Here is a 17,865-nt window from a genome sequence, read left to right on the forward strand (position 1 = left end):
ATTCAGGAATAGAAACTGAAACTAATGTAAGACTTATAAAGGCACACCAGTCTTCCAGGAAGCAATGCACAAATCCAGAAATACCCAGGGCTGCTGTTAGTGCCAGAGGTAAGTACATTATGTGAAAGGCAGGCCTATTTCTCAATAATCATGATATTCACTGTAGTTGTATCTAAAGAAGGAGTGTAGAAACAAATGTGTATTGTTGGCATGAGGATACATAGGAGACAGATGTGGATTTCTGTTTTATATCTTTGAATACATTACTGTATCTTGAGTCTTGGGTCCAGCTTCAAAATCTTTGAATACATTACTGTATCTTGAGTCTTGGGTCCAGCTTCAAACTATTAACATAATTTTTTAACCTTGGTATGGCAAGAAGAATTCAAAATCCAAAAGAACTTTTACTGTGAAAAGATATCTCAAAGGCATTTAAGAATGGAGCAATTTAGTTAGCTAATGTATTAATCTATTTTATTTTCATTGTGATTAATAACTAGAATATTCTTCTTAAAGAATCAGGGCAATAAGGCTGTACTAGTAGTTGATCATGTCTCTGTTGATGTGGAAAACTATTTTCTTCATGTTAAAACGTAATTTTACTCTGTATAATTCAGAATTTCTCATCTTCACAAGCTAAGCTGCAGAAAAATGCCTTAAGTATCTTAATTCTAAGTATATACTAAAAGAAATCTATTATATTATGTATAATTCATAAAAACAAAAATGAAAAATAAAATTAATTATTTTTATTTTAAAAAAATTATTTTATCAAATAAAATTATGGTTCCTAAATCCTTAAGTTTCCTGTTGGTGGATTTTTACAAAATAAATAATTTGCCTTGATTACCTGCAACTGTTTTCCTCTAGACCCTCAACTGGGAAGGGATGAATAAGTCATGGGGCCAAAGTTGCTTGCCACTATGGAAGATAAAATGTGTATAATCAGGCAGGGCTGTGTTGCCACCCTGTATGTATTTGTTACCCTCTTTTCTGTACAGATTTTTTTTTCCTCGGCACTGATATTTTTTTTTTTAGTTTTTTAGAAACTTACAGATTAAGTAAAGATGGGAAGTCGGTTGTGGAAATGTTTTTGCCTGGATTGCCAAGATTATGAGTACCAATGAGAAAATGGCTCAAGCTTTGCCTGTTCTCATAGAAGTGGTTTGGAAAATTTAAAGGGATAAGACATTTGATTCTGCTCTTTGATTAGTCAGGGAAAAGCAGATTCAGTACAGCTGAAATCAGGGAATTTAAACTTGAGTATTTACACAATCAACCATAATGTGCTAAACTGAACAAGGATTTGTGTACAAAATGGTTTAAACAACCATCAAGTTCAACTTCCAGGTAGGAGTCCACACCTCTTGCATCGCAGAGTGCCTATCCTGCTGTGCTGTGATTACTTATTGAACCCTTTTAGAGAAAAGAGATTTGAGAGGGTGTGTATAGAACTGAAAGGTGTCTGGACAGAATGGGCAGAGGCAATTTTGTTTTCTGACCTGCTCTCCTCAGTGATTCACAAATCTTTTCTACACAGGTCCCTCATCCAGAGAGAACAACCAAGGGTAAGAGATGCAGCTCTGTCACTCACTGCTGCCTGAGCCACTTGGCAATTTCCAGAGACACCCTTTTGCCTTGTTTTATTCTTACTATCCCTTTCCTCAATCTTCCTTTTCCAGTTGCCTTACTGCTTTGACTGGTGCTGATCTCTGAGGGGCGATGAGTTTGCTTACCCACCCAACAGTTCTTGAGGAGGTGCTGGGGGTGTTCTGAAGCTTTCATCAAATTCCAGCTCTAGATCGCTAAATCGCGACATTCCTCAAGCTGCTCATTTCTGATGGGAAAAGCTGGGAGTGGGAGTCCTGGCTGATATTGAGAGTAGGCAATGCATAATGGGACCAAACATCATTGAAGTGATGGGATCACAGTACTGCTGGTACTCTTCTTCAGGTGGAAGATGCAGCCGGAAGACTTCCAAAGAAATTTTTCACCTAGACAAAATGGAAGGGTGTACCTGCTGTATGAAATCAGGCGGAGAAGACGTGCCATCCAGAGGAACTGGTGCTCAAACAATCATGAACATGCTGAAATCAACTTCCTGGAAAATCATTTCAATAGCAGGCCACGAACTCCTTGCTCCATCACCTGGTTCATTTCATCTAGTCCCTGTGGAAACTGCTGCAGAAGGATTCTGGAGTTCCTGAGGTCACACCCTAACGTGACCTTGGATATATATGCAGCCAAGCTGTTCAGGCGCTTCGATATCCGGAACCGACGAGGTCTCCGCAGCCTGATGATGAATGGAGTCACTATACGTATCATGAACCTTGAAGGTAACCCAGAAACTCTGTCTAAGTGTGGATTGAAAGTTCTGGGATTATGTGCACTCTTGGTTTGTAACAGAGGTGATGGCTGGCTTTGGGGAGTGTTATAAATGATCAAGGAGAAAGCCAAATTAATTACTGCAAGGCAATTTATTTTCACTACTGAAAACACGGTCCTCGAAAGCTACAGCCAAAGAGACAGCGTCAGGCCCGGGATCGGCGCTGGGTGAACCAAGATCCAACCTCTATAGCATCAGACCTCCCTCTGTTCACGAATGCCGTCTCCAGCAAGGCTGTTTTATAGAATTTTTTGTGCCTGAGGCAGAGGTGCCCCAATGTCTTTTGTCACTCTGCATGTGTATGAGGTTTCTTTCACTGCAGGGTTGGACAATTGCTGTTCCTTGGATGGTGTCGGGTGCTGATCATGTCAGGAGAAGTTGGGTATTCAGATGTATGTTCTTGATGACTTCTGTTATCTTGATTGATTGATGACACTTATCAGGTGCTGATCATCCTTGGGTGTTCCCGTGTGGTTCCAGAGGCATCCCATCTCCACACTAGCCAGGTCTTTTTACTTGTTAACGAGGCATTCTTTCCTGCTGCCACAGGAGTGTCGCAATTTCGGTGTGGTAATCTGCCTCTGGGTTGTCCGTGGTCAGAGGCTCGTTGGATGTTTAATTTATTTTACAATTTTGGTTTTTATACATTTTCCCCCTAAGCATGAATTATTTCACATTGCATATTACAGGGAGGATTAGTGAGTGCAAAAATGTCACTCTCTTCTGCCTTATTTCTTGCCCAGTCTTCCCCTGCACAGCAGCAGGACCAGCATGGTCATTTCCTCTTGCCAAATCTGAACATGAGGGTTGGAGGTTTCTCTAGCTATGCGCACCTCCTTTATATGCAGTGTAAAATCCTATCCCTCCTAGAATACACATGCAGATCAGCTTGCCAGCTGCATCGAGTAATTGATTTCCCTTGGTAGCAAGAGAAGAGCAGGAAACTTGTCTAAAGGACACTTTCAGATGATGCATCACAGAAGATGTGTCTTGCCTTTTTGTTGTGTGTATCTTGCTTGCCTGGTAATGTTTGGCTGTAAAAACAGTCCAGACAAGCAGCTCACAAAAAGGAATGTATATTTGAAGAGATGAACCTCACACACCTGTGTGGATATTTACCACTGGAGTGTGGAGCTATGAAACCCACTGGATCAAAAGTAATCTTAAAGGACATTTACTTATATTGGGTGCGCTGTCTCTGGGATTATAGCAGCAGATCATTGTCAGAAGCTCTGGCCATCCTATCAACACTAAGATCAATATGAAACTGCTAAATGTTAGTGTGTTCACTCCAGCTTTTCCCTTATCATTTGGATAAGTCAGACAGATTCATGATTGAAGCAACTTGTCTTACCAAAGCTGTGTTCTCAAGCACAAGGCTGCCAAAAGGAGAGCCTGACCTGCTCTGACTGCCTGTCCCACTTCCCTTTTCACTCCTGCCACTTGCTGATTCCTTCTCTCTTGGCTTTATGCCAGAGCATGCTATTTGTGATGAGGGTTACCCAAGCCACCACAATGATCAATTTCTCTCTCTGGCAATTCAGTTTTAGACATATTGCTACTCTGTAGAGTTTTGGTTCCCCTTTCCACTAACTTATTTGTGTAGTTATTTGTGCACACCTCGTATGAATATCTTTGTCCTTTACTGTATTCTTACTGAGAAACAAATGACTCACTGACATGTTAATGAAGAAAGAACTGGGCATCCTTTCATCAGGAGTGACTGGGTATCTCTCTTCTTAGATTACAGGTACTGCTGGAGAAATTTTGTTGCACACCAGCCCGGAGAAGATGATTATTGGCCCCAGAACGTCACTTTATACTTCATTTTGAATAGCATAGAACTCTTACATATCTTTTTGGTAAGTAGACACCTGAAAAAACACCAGGAGCAAAAATAAATGAAAAAAAATCCAAGGAAAAGGAGATTTGGATGATCCCAGCAATGGTGTTAGCAGAAATGAGAGTAGGAAAAATAAGCATAGGCTTGAAGCTTCATAAACAGAGAGCCAAGCAGGCAAGAGATTGCCAGAGGACTATGCTGCTACATTGTGCCTTTTTGTCCAGGAGCAGAGAAGAGAAGAGATTGAGCACTACTCTCAGATTTTAACTAAGAAAAGGGTATATTATTTCAACCCTTTGCATGAATCAGCTACGAGTTCACTAGCTTGCAGCTTACCCGAGCTATTTGACCCCAGAAACTCCTTCAGCTCTGTAATCATTATTCAAGTATTCTCTTTTTGCCTCAGGACAGGGCCATGGATTTCAGTTAAGTTCTGAGCAAGTTCAAAAGCCCAGATGGGTGGATTTACCTTCAGGATCAGAGTTTACATATTAGAGTACAATAGGACCAAGATCTGCTTTCCATTGTTCTTGCAATCCATACAACTGCAGAAGTTACTTGTTCAGCCTGATATCCTACTCAGAAAGAGGAAGTGGTCTACTGAACAGGAGAGGAGACCAGGACTGGAGTAAACTGTGGGGCTCAGCCACCCTTTGTGGGGCAAGCAAGTTCTTGCTTGAACTGGTCCCTCTGTGCAGAATGGATGGCAGGAGGCAGAGGAAGGGATGCACAGAACTGCTGGCAGGGACTTAGAGTCACAGACACAAACCTAACCCGTTTGTAGGATCGCCTTGTTTTATTTCTGGCTGAGGAAAAGGTACACATTCACCTCATTTCAGTTCCATCCACCCCAAACATTACACAGGGCTTTCAGTACCTCAAGACCTGACCTTTCCATTTCTTGCCTGAGTAAGACGTTCAGGTGACAGGATACACAGTCAGTAGCAATGTCCAGTCAATCAGCTGATCTAACAAAGTGCTTTATGCAATGTAATGGTTTAGGAGACGTTTTCCCCTTGGCTTTCAGCCTTTCTGAGTCTCCTAATGCCTGAGATGATTAAATAATTTAGCAGCTTACGCACGATCCGGGCACGGTGCGATGCCTGCCGGGAGCTGAGCAGAGCTGGCTGCTCGGTGCTCCTCAGTGCTGACAAACTGCTGCTGACTCAGCACGGGCCCCTACAGCGGTACAAGGGCAATCTGCCCTTCAGGCCTTGGTTTAAAGAGCCAGCTAACAAATTGCCTGTCCCAGCAAGGCAACCTTGGTGATTTCTGCAGAGTCCTGCCAGCTGGGAAGCCTGCTGGAAGTCAGGCACTTGCTGAACTGCCCTGCTGCCTCAGCTAAACACAAGCCACCCCTCAAATGAATGTGCACAGGGCCCATCATCAGTAGTTCTAACCCCCAACCCTCCACAGAAGGAATGGGAATGCCTGTGTGCTCAGCCCCTTTGAACATCCTGCCCCGTTTTACTAATTATGCAGAGGTGTAATGAGGTGAGTGAGTTCCAGGCATGAGCTCCAGAGAAATACACACGGTTGCATCAAGCCCTGGCCTCACTGGCAGAAAAACACTGAGGAACCAGAGGGGATGTAGTGGAGTCCCACTGCAAAGGGCAGGGGATGGGAGCACTTGCCCTACAAGGAGAGGCTGAGTGAACAGGCTTTCCTTGACCTATAGAGAAGGTGGCTAAGTGGGAGCTTAGTGCAAACCTGCAGTTTTCCACTACATAAAGGCAGTAAAGACGTAGCCAAACTCTCCTCAGTGATGCACAGAGAGAAAACAGGGTGACACACACAAGCTGCAGTGAGGGAAATTCCAGCAGGATGGAAGGAAACGTCTCTCCTGACAATGGTGCTGTGCTGGAACATGGTGAGGCTGTCACCTCCATCCCTGGAGACACTGAGAACTTCCCTCTGAGCTGCCTGGTCCAGCCTTGGAGTTAGCCATGCTGCAAACATGGTGTGTGACTAGAAACCTCTGGGGGGGCCTTTCTAACACCCCAAAAAGTTTGCCTTTCCACAGGATCCAACTCCACTTCCCCTGCATTCAGTTATGCAAGTTGCTACCTTTTAAATGTTTCTGTTTGTAAATGGTCTGTATTTCTAGGAGTGGCGTACATGGCACAGTAAATTATGAGGTGCTGCCCTGTTGTCTGGAAAAATGTATCTTGAGGGAGATTATTTAACACATTGAAGGAGGATCAGAGTGATATCCTGGAGCAGATGCTTCATTTTCAAATTCTCTATAATGCTGAAGAGACAGCTTAAGCTTTTGGTATCAAAATTTTAATGTTTTTTTTTTCTTCCTCCCTAGGAGCTTCCTCCATTTCTGGCAAACTGAATGCTAACAAGCCTCACCACTATGCTTTCAAGCTCAGTTTGTGCATCAATACAAGACCAGAAAAGCCAGTCGCTGGCAGTCTTTTCTTCTGCAGCCTTGCTAACTTTCTTGCTGCCACCAGAGAAGACTCTTATCACTGTCTGGGCCTTGCTAAGCACTGAACAGAACAGAAGGAGCGCATGAGAAGCCATCAGGAAGTGGGGATGGAGACCATGCCCCACAATCAGGCCTTCCACGTCTGCAGATTCTGCAATCAGATTCTGCAAGGGTCCTCTTGAGAGGCCAGCATGTAATATATTTCATGCTCTGATCTGTTCCAAAAAAGTAATCAGCCGTGCATTCTTGCTTTCAGAATTTCTTATGAAGATCTCTTTTATGGCTATGTGTGTATGCTTCAGAATATATTTCATACTATTAGAGTATTTATGCAATACTGTAGTAATACTTCATTTTAAGGTTTTATTTTTGAGTGTAAACTTTATTTATGACTGTAAAACCAGTATAATAAAAGGGAAGATGTCAACATTGTGGAAACTTTGCTTTTCTTGTTCCGCTCCTTGGTAGACATCCTTCCGTTGTAATTCCACACTCTGGAGACATAGGTGTTCATTGCAAACTGGGGAAACAAAGTAAAAAGTCTCTGCTTTTCCAGCTGGAAACACAGAGTGGAATGGTGAAATAGGAGATTTTGAAAGCTCTGAGCTCTCTCTACTGGAAGAAGGCAAAAAGAAGCGACAGGTGTGTTGGGTCTTGCAGCAGTTTTGAATTTGAACAGCAAAAAGTGTAGATCATCTGAATGAATCATGTGGGGAGCTCCATGTGTCATGATTCCCAGCCTCTTCAAGCAGGAGGCCTACTGTGTGATGCCACTGGGGAATGTGCTGGTGCTGGGACCTGCAACATGCACAAAAGATAACTTGAAGAACAAGGCAGGGGCTGGTGGGAACTGTGCCCATCTCTTCCAGTTTATTTATGCTTGTAGCATGCTCTGTCCTTGCAAAAATCTCCAGATGTTTAGCAGACTGTTGAGACAGCCAGAAAAGCTGCAGGCTGAGGAAGCAGCTCCAATCCCCACAGTGTGGGAGTGTATCTAAGGCTGAGCACAGCTGGCTGGGGAGTGTCTCCTACGTTAGACAAATAAGACAACTCCAAACAATGTATAGCACAGCTAAACTTTTCTTTCCCCTGTCCAGGGCCTCATATTGGATGTCACATGCTCTCTTTTTGGACATTATGGTGTTTGCTCCTTTTTTACTTAGGGAGCAATCAAATCACTTGATCAACATGCAGCTTAGTACAGCAGGGCCCATAGCCATTCATGCCCAGGGCTCAGCCCTTTCCACTGAAGGCAGGAGGACAAACTTCCTCTGGTCTGTTTGGAAGCTTGCCAGTTCCAAGTCAGCCCAGCAAAGTTTTTCACACTGGTTTTATCTGCCAGAGTGAATTTGCAATCTGCTGTATCTCTGCTGTGCCCCTACTGGCATGTGAAGCCTAGAGGCGGGTCTACCACACTGGTAGCCTTTGAAGGTAACCACAGAAGGCAGCTGGTCTGCTCTGAACTTCTCCTGGCCCTCTGGACTGGTAAAAACATTGTGCCACCTTGTAGAGTGGGATAGTTCTTAAAGTGAATTAATGACAGGATTATAGTGGGGAGACATCAACACCCTCCCTGTGCTGGAACTTGGGTGCAACAGCAGCAACAGAAATGGAGTTTTAGCCATATCTGATGTGGGTTTGGAAGCCTGAGGGCAAACCTGCCTAAGACAAAGTGTATGGGAGGTTCAAAAGCCAAAGACAGCCTCCAGAATCCTTGCCACCCTTTGGTGCCTCCCCATCTGCTCTTGCAGCAACCTACTTTCTCCTTGCCCAGCAGGGGCTCTGCTCCTCATTGCTCATGTTGTCTGAACGAGGGGTCTCTTCTCTGCCAAATCCCTTCATCTTTCCTCTGCGAACCAAATCTGACTTCCATCACTGTGAATATTTAATACATATGTGAAGAAATAATGACATTTCTGCTGCTAGGAACGCTAAAGGGTCAGCACCAGGGAGAGGAGAAAAACGACCTCAAAGACAATGCTGGACACAAATACATGTAGACTGAAAACCCCCTGAAGGGACAAGTTGCAAGGGAGATTCCATGACCCTGAAACCCCTTTCTATCCTGATTTCCAAGTACGAGCACGCAGCAGAGGAGGAGAAAAGGAGGGAGAAGCCATGCTTGTGTTTGCAAGGGTCTGGAGTGTGCCTTTGCATTGTTCAATGGTAATCTGTTTCTCATTACTGCAAAGTCCAAGGACACCGTGTACTGACCTGGAGGAATGATGTGTGCAGCTGGGGGAATGATGTCAGTGTCCTGCTCCTCTGTGGACACGCTGCGGGGCTGTTCACAGACAGGTTTGGGAGCTGTTTGCAGCATGGATCAGCATCCCTTCAAGGCAGCACCCTCTGCAGGGTGGCAGACCCCCCGAGCACCAGGAGATGGCAGCCATGCCCAGCTGTCCACACCAGCTGCCATCCCATTTTCCTGTTTCCTCTCTTATCAAGGACTCCACAGCTACCTGGACGTGCTTGTGTTCAGAGTTCATTGCTGCAAACCATGCAGTGTTGATCAAACGAGGCTGGGGTTTTCAGCCGGCACCAAGGCCCCTGGTCTGGCTGTTCCCCACAGCCTGGGGAGGAAACGCTCTCCCAGAAATCACAAGCACCCATTTCCCACAGCTCAGGCAGCTGGGACTGCAGGTATATTTGCCACAGTCCCCTTGAGAGCTTAGCTTCTGCCCACGTGCATATAAAGAAGGGAGACACCTAGAATAGCACACCCACAATCTCCATAAGGCTGTAAAGATAAGTGGTTCTCAAAAATATATAATCAGTAGTGAAATGTTCACTATATAAACAGTCTCCAAAGCAAGAAAAATATCTTGGGTTAATAAAGTAATGTTGCTGCATAACAGTCACCCTCCAGGGAGTTATTCTTGGCAGAGACACCTAAAGCGTTTGAGGCTGAATTAATTTAGAACACCAAATTAAAGAATAGCTTGTAACAAACAATATGAATTGGTTTTTGTGAACAGAAAAAATGCAGTTAAAACAATCTTGTGTGCAAGAGAGCTAAATTCCTATAGCTGAACCACTTGGATTAACTCTAGAGTCCACTCTGAATTTAATCAGATTTATGTTCAAAAGAATCTAAATATAGGATGTATTCCTAATATAGCTCATGATTCTTTGCATTTACTCATTACATTTTTTTCTCCTCCTGTACAATGTCAGCTGTTGTCATGTTTCAACAAGTATCTTCAACTCAGTGTTAGTCAAAATTTAATCAAAAGCTTGTATCTCAACCCCTTTCTAAGAAAATTGTAATTTTTTCTAACAATTCCACTGAGAAGGACAATGATGTTGTACAGGTACAATGTTAAAAGTTGAAAGATGAAGATTCTTTATACATCTTTGCTTCTCTTCTAGTTTTGTGAAGCATATTGTCAGCCCTTTTTTGTCCAGTGTGGTCGATTATGAGTCATGAACGGGCACAATTGGCTGGCCATCAATCAAAGAAGTATCTCAGATAACTTCAGAGGTTTTTGGTAGTATTTCTAAAGTATCCTAACAATTTATCTGCCTTGATATGCTGGGTGACATTGTCAGTAACTTCAAAGCTACAAGTAAAAGTATGAAGACAGTTTAATATTTCTAGGTTGTACCTCCAGAAATCAGAAAGAAAAGGTGGCATGTCAATCCTCGGTGTCCAATATACTTCCTTCACCCACATGATACCAAAAAAAGAGACAAAGCCAGATGCTTGTTTGTAAGACCTTTATTTATATAAATAATATGCACCATATGAAACAAATATACAACACCATGCTTGCAAATTAATGCTTTGCAAAGGACTGTCATTGCTATTCCTGGTCAAAATTTCCCAAGCTGAGAATGCCTTGGGAGCCTGAAGTCGAAGAAAGCTTGTGAGGCCGCTGGTTGTGACCTCTGCCAGCAGGAGCAGGCCCTGTAGGGGCAGAGCTCTGCTGTCCTAGCACCAGGGGAGGTGTTCTGAGGAGCTTCCAGCCCTACCCAGAAGGAGCACAGAACTTGCAGCCACCATGAAGGAAATGATAGAGCACACCCAGAGTGTGGGACACATTCAGCCTTGTGCAAACCCCAAGAGGTTGGACTGGAGAGGGCAATCCAGCTGTAATTCAGGGGGTAGGAAGGTGGTGGTGAGCAGGCATGTGCTGTGAACCCGTATCTTCAGCTTGTAAAGACTGTGTCCACCAGATCAGGAGCTAATGGGGTCCCCTAGTGGAAACGGAGTGATTGCCAGGCAGGAGGATGGTTTGGTTTTGGCTCCTACAGAAGATATCTATTTACAGGCTAAAGAGCTTTGTGTATGCCAGGATTTTCTCTGGCCAGCTCTCAGTAGAGTCACATTGCTGGCCATATTATGGGCAATAAAAAACTTGGAAAAACAAAAGACTGTGGGACTGTAAAGGTGCCTCCAGCAGAGGCAGCTGGCTGGGGAGGGAGCACATTGCATGTCTGGTCTAGGGGGAAATGCTCAGAGGATGAAGAGCACTCCACACAGTGAGATCTGTGGTGCTCTGCACACAATCCTCTTAGAGAGACCTGCTGGCTTCATGTGAGGTTTTCAAGCTGAGCTACCTGGGCTGTCAAGGACTCACTTCAACACTCTCTGCTGAGCTTTCCAGTGGTTGGTCAACTTTGCTGTTAATACATAGGCTGCACCACCTCAGTTGGGATGGTTTTCCTACCAACATCCAGGAGGACAACTGAACCATTTCACAGGGGAGGACACAGAGCAGCTGGGTGTAGTGCAGCTCTAAGAGCCAAGAAATGTGCTCCCTGAAGCCTTCATGAAGTGTGCAGGTCAGTGCAGTGCCAGTGAGAGCACAGCCACACAAAGAGCTTTGCAGGCTGTCTGCTCCCACCTGGGCAGGGCTGAACCCAGAGCTCCATTTAGTGGATCACCTGGATTAGCTCTGCAGGGACTGAGGGGAGGCAAATCACTCTCTGGCAATGTCACTGCAATCCTGGCTGTTCCCAGTTAGCAATGGATAAGGTGTGAGCCTGAGGAAGGTGTCTTCACAAGATCAGCCTAATTCTCCTTGGAAATGAAAGTAAGGGTAGTCTTATCTCTAGACACAGGGCTGGAAGGGAGATGTAAGGAAGGAAGAGGAGAAAGATCTGTTGTAAGGGAGAGAGTTGGAAATCAAAGAGCAAGTGTTTGTGAAGTCTTCTGATTGCTGATGACTTTCACTTCAAAGTCCCAGAATTTTAAAAGCATCTCGTAAATCATCTACTTCATACAGCGGCTGCAGGACAAAATAGAAATGGTAGGTCAGTTGTCAAGTGAGCAGGAACCCATGAATATGAGGAAGGAATGGCAGGAGATGGGATGAGAGGGGGAAGAAGGGGAAGTGAACAAGCAGAGGAGAGATGAAGAAAGTTGGAGGAAGAGGCATAAGGGATGTGGAAGATGAAGACATGGGAGTGAATGAAGAGGCAGATGGCAGGGATGAGCAGCAAGTGCAGAGAGGAATTATAGAGCGGAATAAGCTGGGGGAAGAGGCACTGGAAGAAGAAGGAGAATTGTCCCTTACCAGGAGGATTCGTCGAAGTTTCCTGGCAAGATGGACAGAGTTTTCATGCAGCCCTTCCCAGCCTTTGAATGCCTGTTCCCTGTTCTCCACAAATGTGTTCCAGCAGTAGAAGTAATCTGTGCAAGACATGGGGGAGTTACAGGTGCTCGACAGGACACTGATCACTAAATCATCACACTCTGCATCATCTTCTCTGGCTCCTTGCCCTTGCCCTTCTCCCCAGCACCCCTTGGCCCTCCATCGTCTCTTTCCTGCCTGCACAACTCACCTTTGAAGGTCATGATGGCGATCTGTGCCCCTGCCTTGTGCAGGCGCCGCAGCCCCTCGGGCTCTGCCTTGCGCTCCTCGCAGAAGTAGAGGCGGGCCATGAAGATGCGGAGGCTCAGGTTGGGGTAGGAGCGCAGGAAGCTGGCGATGTGCTGGGCGCAGTCGTAGCAGGGGCTCCAGGAGGTGAACCAGGTGATGCGGTAGCAGCGCCCCGGGTCCAGGTCCCAGGCTGCGATGTAGCGCAGGAAAAGCACCTCCACGTGGCAGCCCATCTTCGGGAAACCGGGAGAGACAGGGGCCAGGAGTCAGCGGGGTGTGACAGGGACAGGGAGGGAGGCTGGCCTGGGTGGGGTGTGAGGGAGGAGAAGCAAGGTGCGGGACTTCTCTTGGGTCGGCACACACGGGGACAAGGCACGGCAGCGCTTAAGGGCTAGAGCAGCGCTGGTGGGCAGTGGTGTGGAGGGATGTGGGAACGGGATGGGCGGGAGATAAGCGGGAGGGTAGGGAGACTGGAAAAGCAGCAGGGAGTGTGGGTGTCTCGCTGATAACACACTCCGGGGTAGCACAAAGCACAGCTTTGCCCGGAGGCTGCATCCCTTAAACGGTGTGAACCAGCTCAGCCCCAGGTGTGTCTGTACCAGCTCAGCCCCAGGTGTGTCTGTACCAGCACAGTGCCCAGGTATGTCTGTACCAGCACAGCCCCAGGTGTGCCTGTACCTGCACAGTGCCCAGGTATGTCTGTACCTGCACAGCCCACAGGTATGTCTGTACCAGCACAGCCCCAGGTGTGCCTGTACCTGCACAGCCCACAGGTATGTCTGTACCAGCTCAGCCCCAGGTGTGCCTGTACCTGCACAGCCCCAGGTGTGCCTGTACCTGCACAGCCCACAGGTATGTCTGTGCCAGCACAGCCCCAGGTGTGTCTGTGCTGCTGTCACAGCCCTCTGCTCCCTCCTGCCCCAGGCAAGCTGGAGCTGCGGGCTCCAGAACGGGCTGGCAAGGTGTTCCCTCCCCCACCTGGTTGCGCAGGTATCCAAAATCTAGGGAGCAGGAGGTGGCGCTGTCCCGGCGCTTCACCACATAGCACAGGTAGGTCTCACGCCGGCCCTTGGCCTTGCGCAGGTTCCTGAAGTTGTAGAGGAAGAGTCTCCTTTGCATGAGGATGCTGCAGGAGAAGACAAGAGAGAATTTACATTTACTCATGCAGCCAGTTGTTTACCCTGTCTCTGTTGAGGGCTCAGCACCAAAAATATCCTCTTCACATCCAAGCCTCTCTGTACGAGAAGAGGGTCGGTAATTTGCATGAAATGTTCTAGGGAAAGGATGCAGACGTGACTCTGGGGATGAAGCAGGTGACCTTGTGAGTGGAAATGGTGTGCGAATTAATAGTGATTAGTCAAACAGCAACTATGGCTGGGCAGAGTGTGAAAGTATCTGAAAATATCCAGAACGTGGACACCAGTGAGGGAGGAGGATGAAGGCATCTGAGAAGGCCTGTGAAGATGAGAGGGTGTGGAGTTCAGCCATCAAGAGTTGTTATTTTTGCTGTGTGAAACCCAGAAAGTCCACTGGGGCAAGGGATGGACCAAACTAGAATCTCTCCAGAGAAGACTGGACTGAATGCCTTCCAAGCAGGGCCTAAAAGAAGAGCAGAGTTGAAAGTGTGCAGGGCCAGGGAAAGATGCCATCCAGCAGCTGAAGGAATATATAAATGGTAGCCATGCTGACACCTCCCCAGACACAAGTACCACTTCCACAGCAGACAGACATCAAGACTGGCACGGGGCTGCTCCTGTGCCCAGGGACCATGCTGGGGAGAGGCAGCAGGAGCACAGGGAGGGGGTGAAGCAGTCATGAGCCATTTCTAACAGCCTCACTGCCAAGTGGAGGGACACGGGCAGCTGGGTTCATTGAGGTGAGATACTCACCTCCCCCGCAGCAACGCAAAACAGAAGTGAATAGGTTAAAAATAATCACGTCCTTTGTCACCTTTATCATCTTTTCCCATTGTTAGGCTGATGTTCAGTTTAAGCTGGGGTAAGTTTAAGAGATACTGAGCTGGGTTTTCCCAAGGATCTCCAATGAAGTGTAGAAAAGGGGAATTTGGGTTTGTTGGGAATTTAAATCTGAGAGTCTAGGCACTTGAATGCACCCTTCATCGGTTTGCTAGTGTGACCATAAAGCTTGAGCACTGCAGAGCACTTAATGACCAGCTGACAGGCATCCTCTCTGGCCTTCCAGGAGCTTCTGCCCCTTGTGCAGCCTGCCACATGGCCACTGCATCACAGGTACTCATTCACAGAGTCATGCTCATCCTCTTGCTGCCTAGTGATGTGCTTTGAGGCTGTGTGTCACTCCCTACTGCTCCTCACCTGCATCACAGACATTCTCCCTCAGGGCCTTGCTGCCCTGATTGTCCCACAGACAGGCACACGACTCTTTCCTGCCCTGTCTCCCTCAGCCTGCAGTGCACAAATGCCTGTCCTGTCACACAGAAAGAGGAAGCACACACACACACTCAGCTATGCCATGCTTTGTGCTGGCAGGCTCCTGCAGGAGCACATCACATTCAAGCCTTCTGTTAGAAGAAGGTCCACAGAGAAGACTGCACACACTCAGGAGGGTAAAGCATCCGCATTAAGTATCTCATTAAGCCCAACAACAGTCTGAGGCTGTTCCTGGAGGTCTGTCCAGGAAGCTCCACACCAGAGCAGTACTGCAGGTTGTGTCAGGAGCAGAGCACGAGCTGATCCCCCTGCATTCCATCACCCCTTTCTCTGGCTGTTCATGGTGTGTGCCTGTTTCCCATACCCACTGTATGTTCTTCATCACCCTTCTCACTCTTGGAGCTGACCCTACCACCTTGGATTCACCCTGTTTCCCTGCCTTTGTGCAAACACTTACAAATGATCACCTGTGTATATTCCTAACACACACATATTGGTCTCCCTAATTTTTTTTTTCTCCCCAAAATTATCAACCAGTCGTTCACCACAGGTTTCTAAGCCTTAGATGTGTTATTGCAGGGGTATGGAAAAGACTGTGCCCTGTAACAGAGGTGCTGGAGTGGGGGTCTGTTCTGTGGTGACAGATCCTCAGGTTGTCCAGAAAGGATAACCCAGAAAATTGCACAGGTGTGATGGGCCAGAGGCTTGCAAAGCACTTACCTGGGTGTGCCACAACTGCAGAAAACAGAGCAGAGCCTTGTGCACAAGGCAACTGCTTGCTGAAGAAACATACAAGCCAGGTGAAAAACAATTACAATTATGTTGATGTTTCATTAAAACCCGTATGTAAAAATGCTTTTTATCACATCAAAAACATAAGTGAAAACAGACTTTCCCTTTAAAATTTTTTTAAAAGTTTTGGGCAAAACCATTTGCTTTCAAAATGTTTCTGATTCTTTTTATAGTTGTCCCTTTTCTCATCTCGTTCAATTTTTCTCTATTCAATGTCTTTGACCCTGCAGAGTCGCATGTGGATGCAAATAAGGGTGAAGAACAAGAAATGACCCCAAACCACAGAAAAATAAAATTACGATCACTTAGATTATTTTTCAGTTTCAGAACAAATTGAAGACAATTTGAATCACGGAAGACACTTGTTCAACTAGAAATGTTCATTAACATCAGCTCTTTTTCTCCCTTTCCTCTGGAGTTCACCATCCCAGGGTTTTTGGGGGTTTTTGGTGGTTTTTTTTTTTTTTCTTTTTTCTTTTTTTTTTTTTTTTCTTTTTTTTTCCCCAGGGAGGATTTCAGAATATGGCAGGTGCAAACAGAAGAATGAATGAACACATGTTGTGTGGAGCAACTGAGCAGATGTCTGGCTAGGTGTAAACTGCTGGATACACAAGCAACTCCTATGGCTATAGCATAGCTCAGGGGAAAGCAGCAAGGACACAGGAGCTGTGATTACACCTGGGCACTGAAGAAGCAGCCTGAACAGAGATCTTCTCCTCAAATAAAGATTCATGAAATCAGAGTGAAGCCCCCTGAGTGTGTGCATAGTATGCCATTGTGGAGAATGATTGGCCATAGTAAGCTCACAGACTAATTGCAGTGCAAATGCAATTGGATTGAGGGGCTTAAGCAGCAGATAGCATCTGACTGTTCATCCTTCTGTTATCATCCTTTGTTTCTAGAAAATAAAAACAATGAAAGGAACAGAGAATAGCCACAAGAAAGAAATGACAGAAAGGGAAAAGAGCACAGGTGGCAGACAGTGAAAGAGAAAGAACAACAGAGGCACAGAGATGCAAGTTGCAAGAGCAGGACAGGCAGAGAGTTAGATCAGTGAGTCAGACAGGGAAAGGGAAAGGGATGGTCAACACCAGAGGGAAAGCAAGTAAATTCTGACAGAAAGACTCTCATCTCTCACAGGAGCAAGAAACTAGAGACACTCATTTTACCTGTCCATGACTCCCAGGGTCTCTCTCAGGTGATGGGATCACAGGGAGGTTATCTCGCAGACTCTGTGCAGCCCTCTGACCTGATGTACAGAAATGTGGACTGGCCTGTGTGTCCCCTCCCCATTCACCCCTATCTACTCCCTGCTGGCTTTCATCGGGGTGTGGTTGAGGGAGGAGTTAGAAGGGTCTCTGGAGCTGCAGGAGCTGAAGGAAAAGGTGTTGAGATGCAAAGGGGCATCAGTTCTGAAAGATGCTCAGCGCCCATTGGTCACCACCACCCCTTGCACTGCCTACCAGCCCACCCCACCTGCAAAATTATTCTGCAAAAATATCAATAGCATAACAAGGCAGGAAACATTGTCTAGTGGTTAGAGGGGGGCCTGAGAGCTTGTGTACCACTAGTGTGAATGTGGGCAAAACCACACCATCCCTCCGGGCTTCGCATCACGCAGCTGTGCAGGGATGGTGGTGACCCTGCCCTGCTCCAGCACAGAGGCTGCAGCTCTGTGCAGCAGCCTGGAGCCACCCTGCTGTAAGGAGCTCAGGAACAGCAGCTTGTGGGCAGACTTTCCCTGCTCCTCTGTGACCCCCTGAAGGCCTGGCGGCTGCATGGAGCAGCAGTGAACTGAAGATGAGAGTGAGAGGGACTCAGCTCCCAGGGCTCAGTGGGGAGAGGCTGGCCTCAGCTTGGCACCTGAACATTGTCACGGGTGTCTGAGCCCTGTCAGCATGCCAGGGGTGGTGGCAGACCTGCACTGCAAAGCTGCACCCAAAGCACCGGTGGGGAGTGACTCTGGGCCTGATCCTGCTGTTCCAGGTGGTGCTGGCCCCAGCACTGAGCTCGGGCAGGGTGACAGTCAGGACCCCGTGGCTGAGTCTGCGCTGTCACAGCCGGGCTGGCACTCAGGATGCGCACGCTTTGCTCTGCCAGCACTGCTCTGGGCTGCCCAGGCTCTGCTGCCCTGGCAGCCAGCCCCTGTGCAGGGCTGAAGGGCAGCGAGG

The 17,865-nt window shown here is 46.8% G+C and overlaps 2 protein-coding genes across 2 annotated transcripts; one reads left to right on the plus strand and one right to left on the minus strand.

Annotated features, from left to right (window-relative positions):
- Nucleotides 1-1,960: 1,960 nt before the first annotated feature.
- LOC134414994 (C->U-editing enzyme APOBEC-1-like) lies at nucleotides 1,961-4,659 on the plus strand. Its single transcript, XM_063150319.1, has 3 exons — nucleotides 1,961-2,336; nucleotides 4,130-4,248; nucleotides 4,636-4,659. Exons 1-3 carry the CDS (start codon nucleotides 1,961-1,963, stop codon nucleotides 4,657-4,659), a joined length of 519 nt encoding a protein of 172 aa, XP_063006389.1.
- Nucleotides 4,660-10,484: 5,825 nt separating this feature from the next.
- Nucleotides 10,485-16,979, minus strand: AICDA (activation induced cytidine deaminase). Its single transcript, XM_063150439.1, has 5 exons — nucleotides 16,864-16,979; nucleotides 13,473-13,620; nucleotides 12,457-12,727; nucleotides 12,189-12,304; nucleotides 10,485-11,900 (listed from the first exon to the last, which is right to left on the minus strand). Exons 1-5 carry the CDS (start codon nucleotides 16,869-16,871, stop codon nucleotides 11,847-11,849), a joined length of 597 nt encoding a protein of 198 aa, XP_063006509.1. The 5' UTR covers nucleotides 16,872-16,979; the 3' UTR covers nucleotides 10,485-11,846.
- Between the last annotated feature and the right edge of the window lie 886 nt (nucleotides 16,980-17,865).

This window comes from Melospiza melodia, chromosome 2, assembly GCF_035770615.1.
Source record: "Melospiza melodia melodia isolate bMelMel2 chromosome 2, bMelMel2.pri, whole genome shotgun sequence".
In the NCBI taxonomy this organism is placed as follows: Eukaryota; Metazoa; Chordata; class Aves; order Passeriformes; family Passerellidae; genus Melospiza; species Melospiza melodia.

Excerpts from the sequence above, each read along its gene's own strand:
- AICDA (XM_063150439.1), bottom strand. Across the intron at positions 12,728-13,472 it reads TTGGATACCTGCGCAACCAG|ATGGGCTGCCACGTGGAGGT; the intron begins GTGGGGGAGGGA and ends GGTTTCCCGAAG. Across the intron at positions 12,305-12,456 it reads CGCCATCATGACCTTCAAAG|ATTACTTCTACTGCTGGAAC; the intron begins GTGAGTTGTGCA and ends TGTCTTGCACAG.
- LOC134414994 (XM_063150319.1), top strand. The coding sequence starts at position 1,961 with ATGCAGCCGGAAGACTTCCAAAGAAATTTTTCACCTAGACAAAATGGA. Across the intron at positions 2,337-4,129 it reads ACGTATCATGAACCTTGAAG|ATTACAGGTACTGCTGGAGA; the intron begins GTAACCCAGAAA and ends CTCTCTTCTTAG. Across the intron at positions 4,249-4,635 it reads AACTCTTACATATCTTTTTG|GACAGGGCCATGGATTTCAG; the intron begins GTAAGTAGACAC and ends TTTTTGCCTCAG.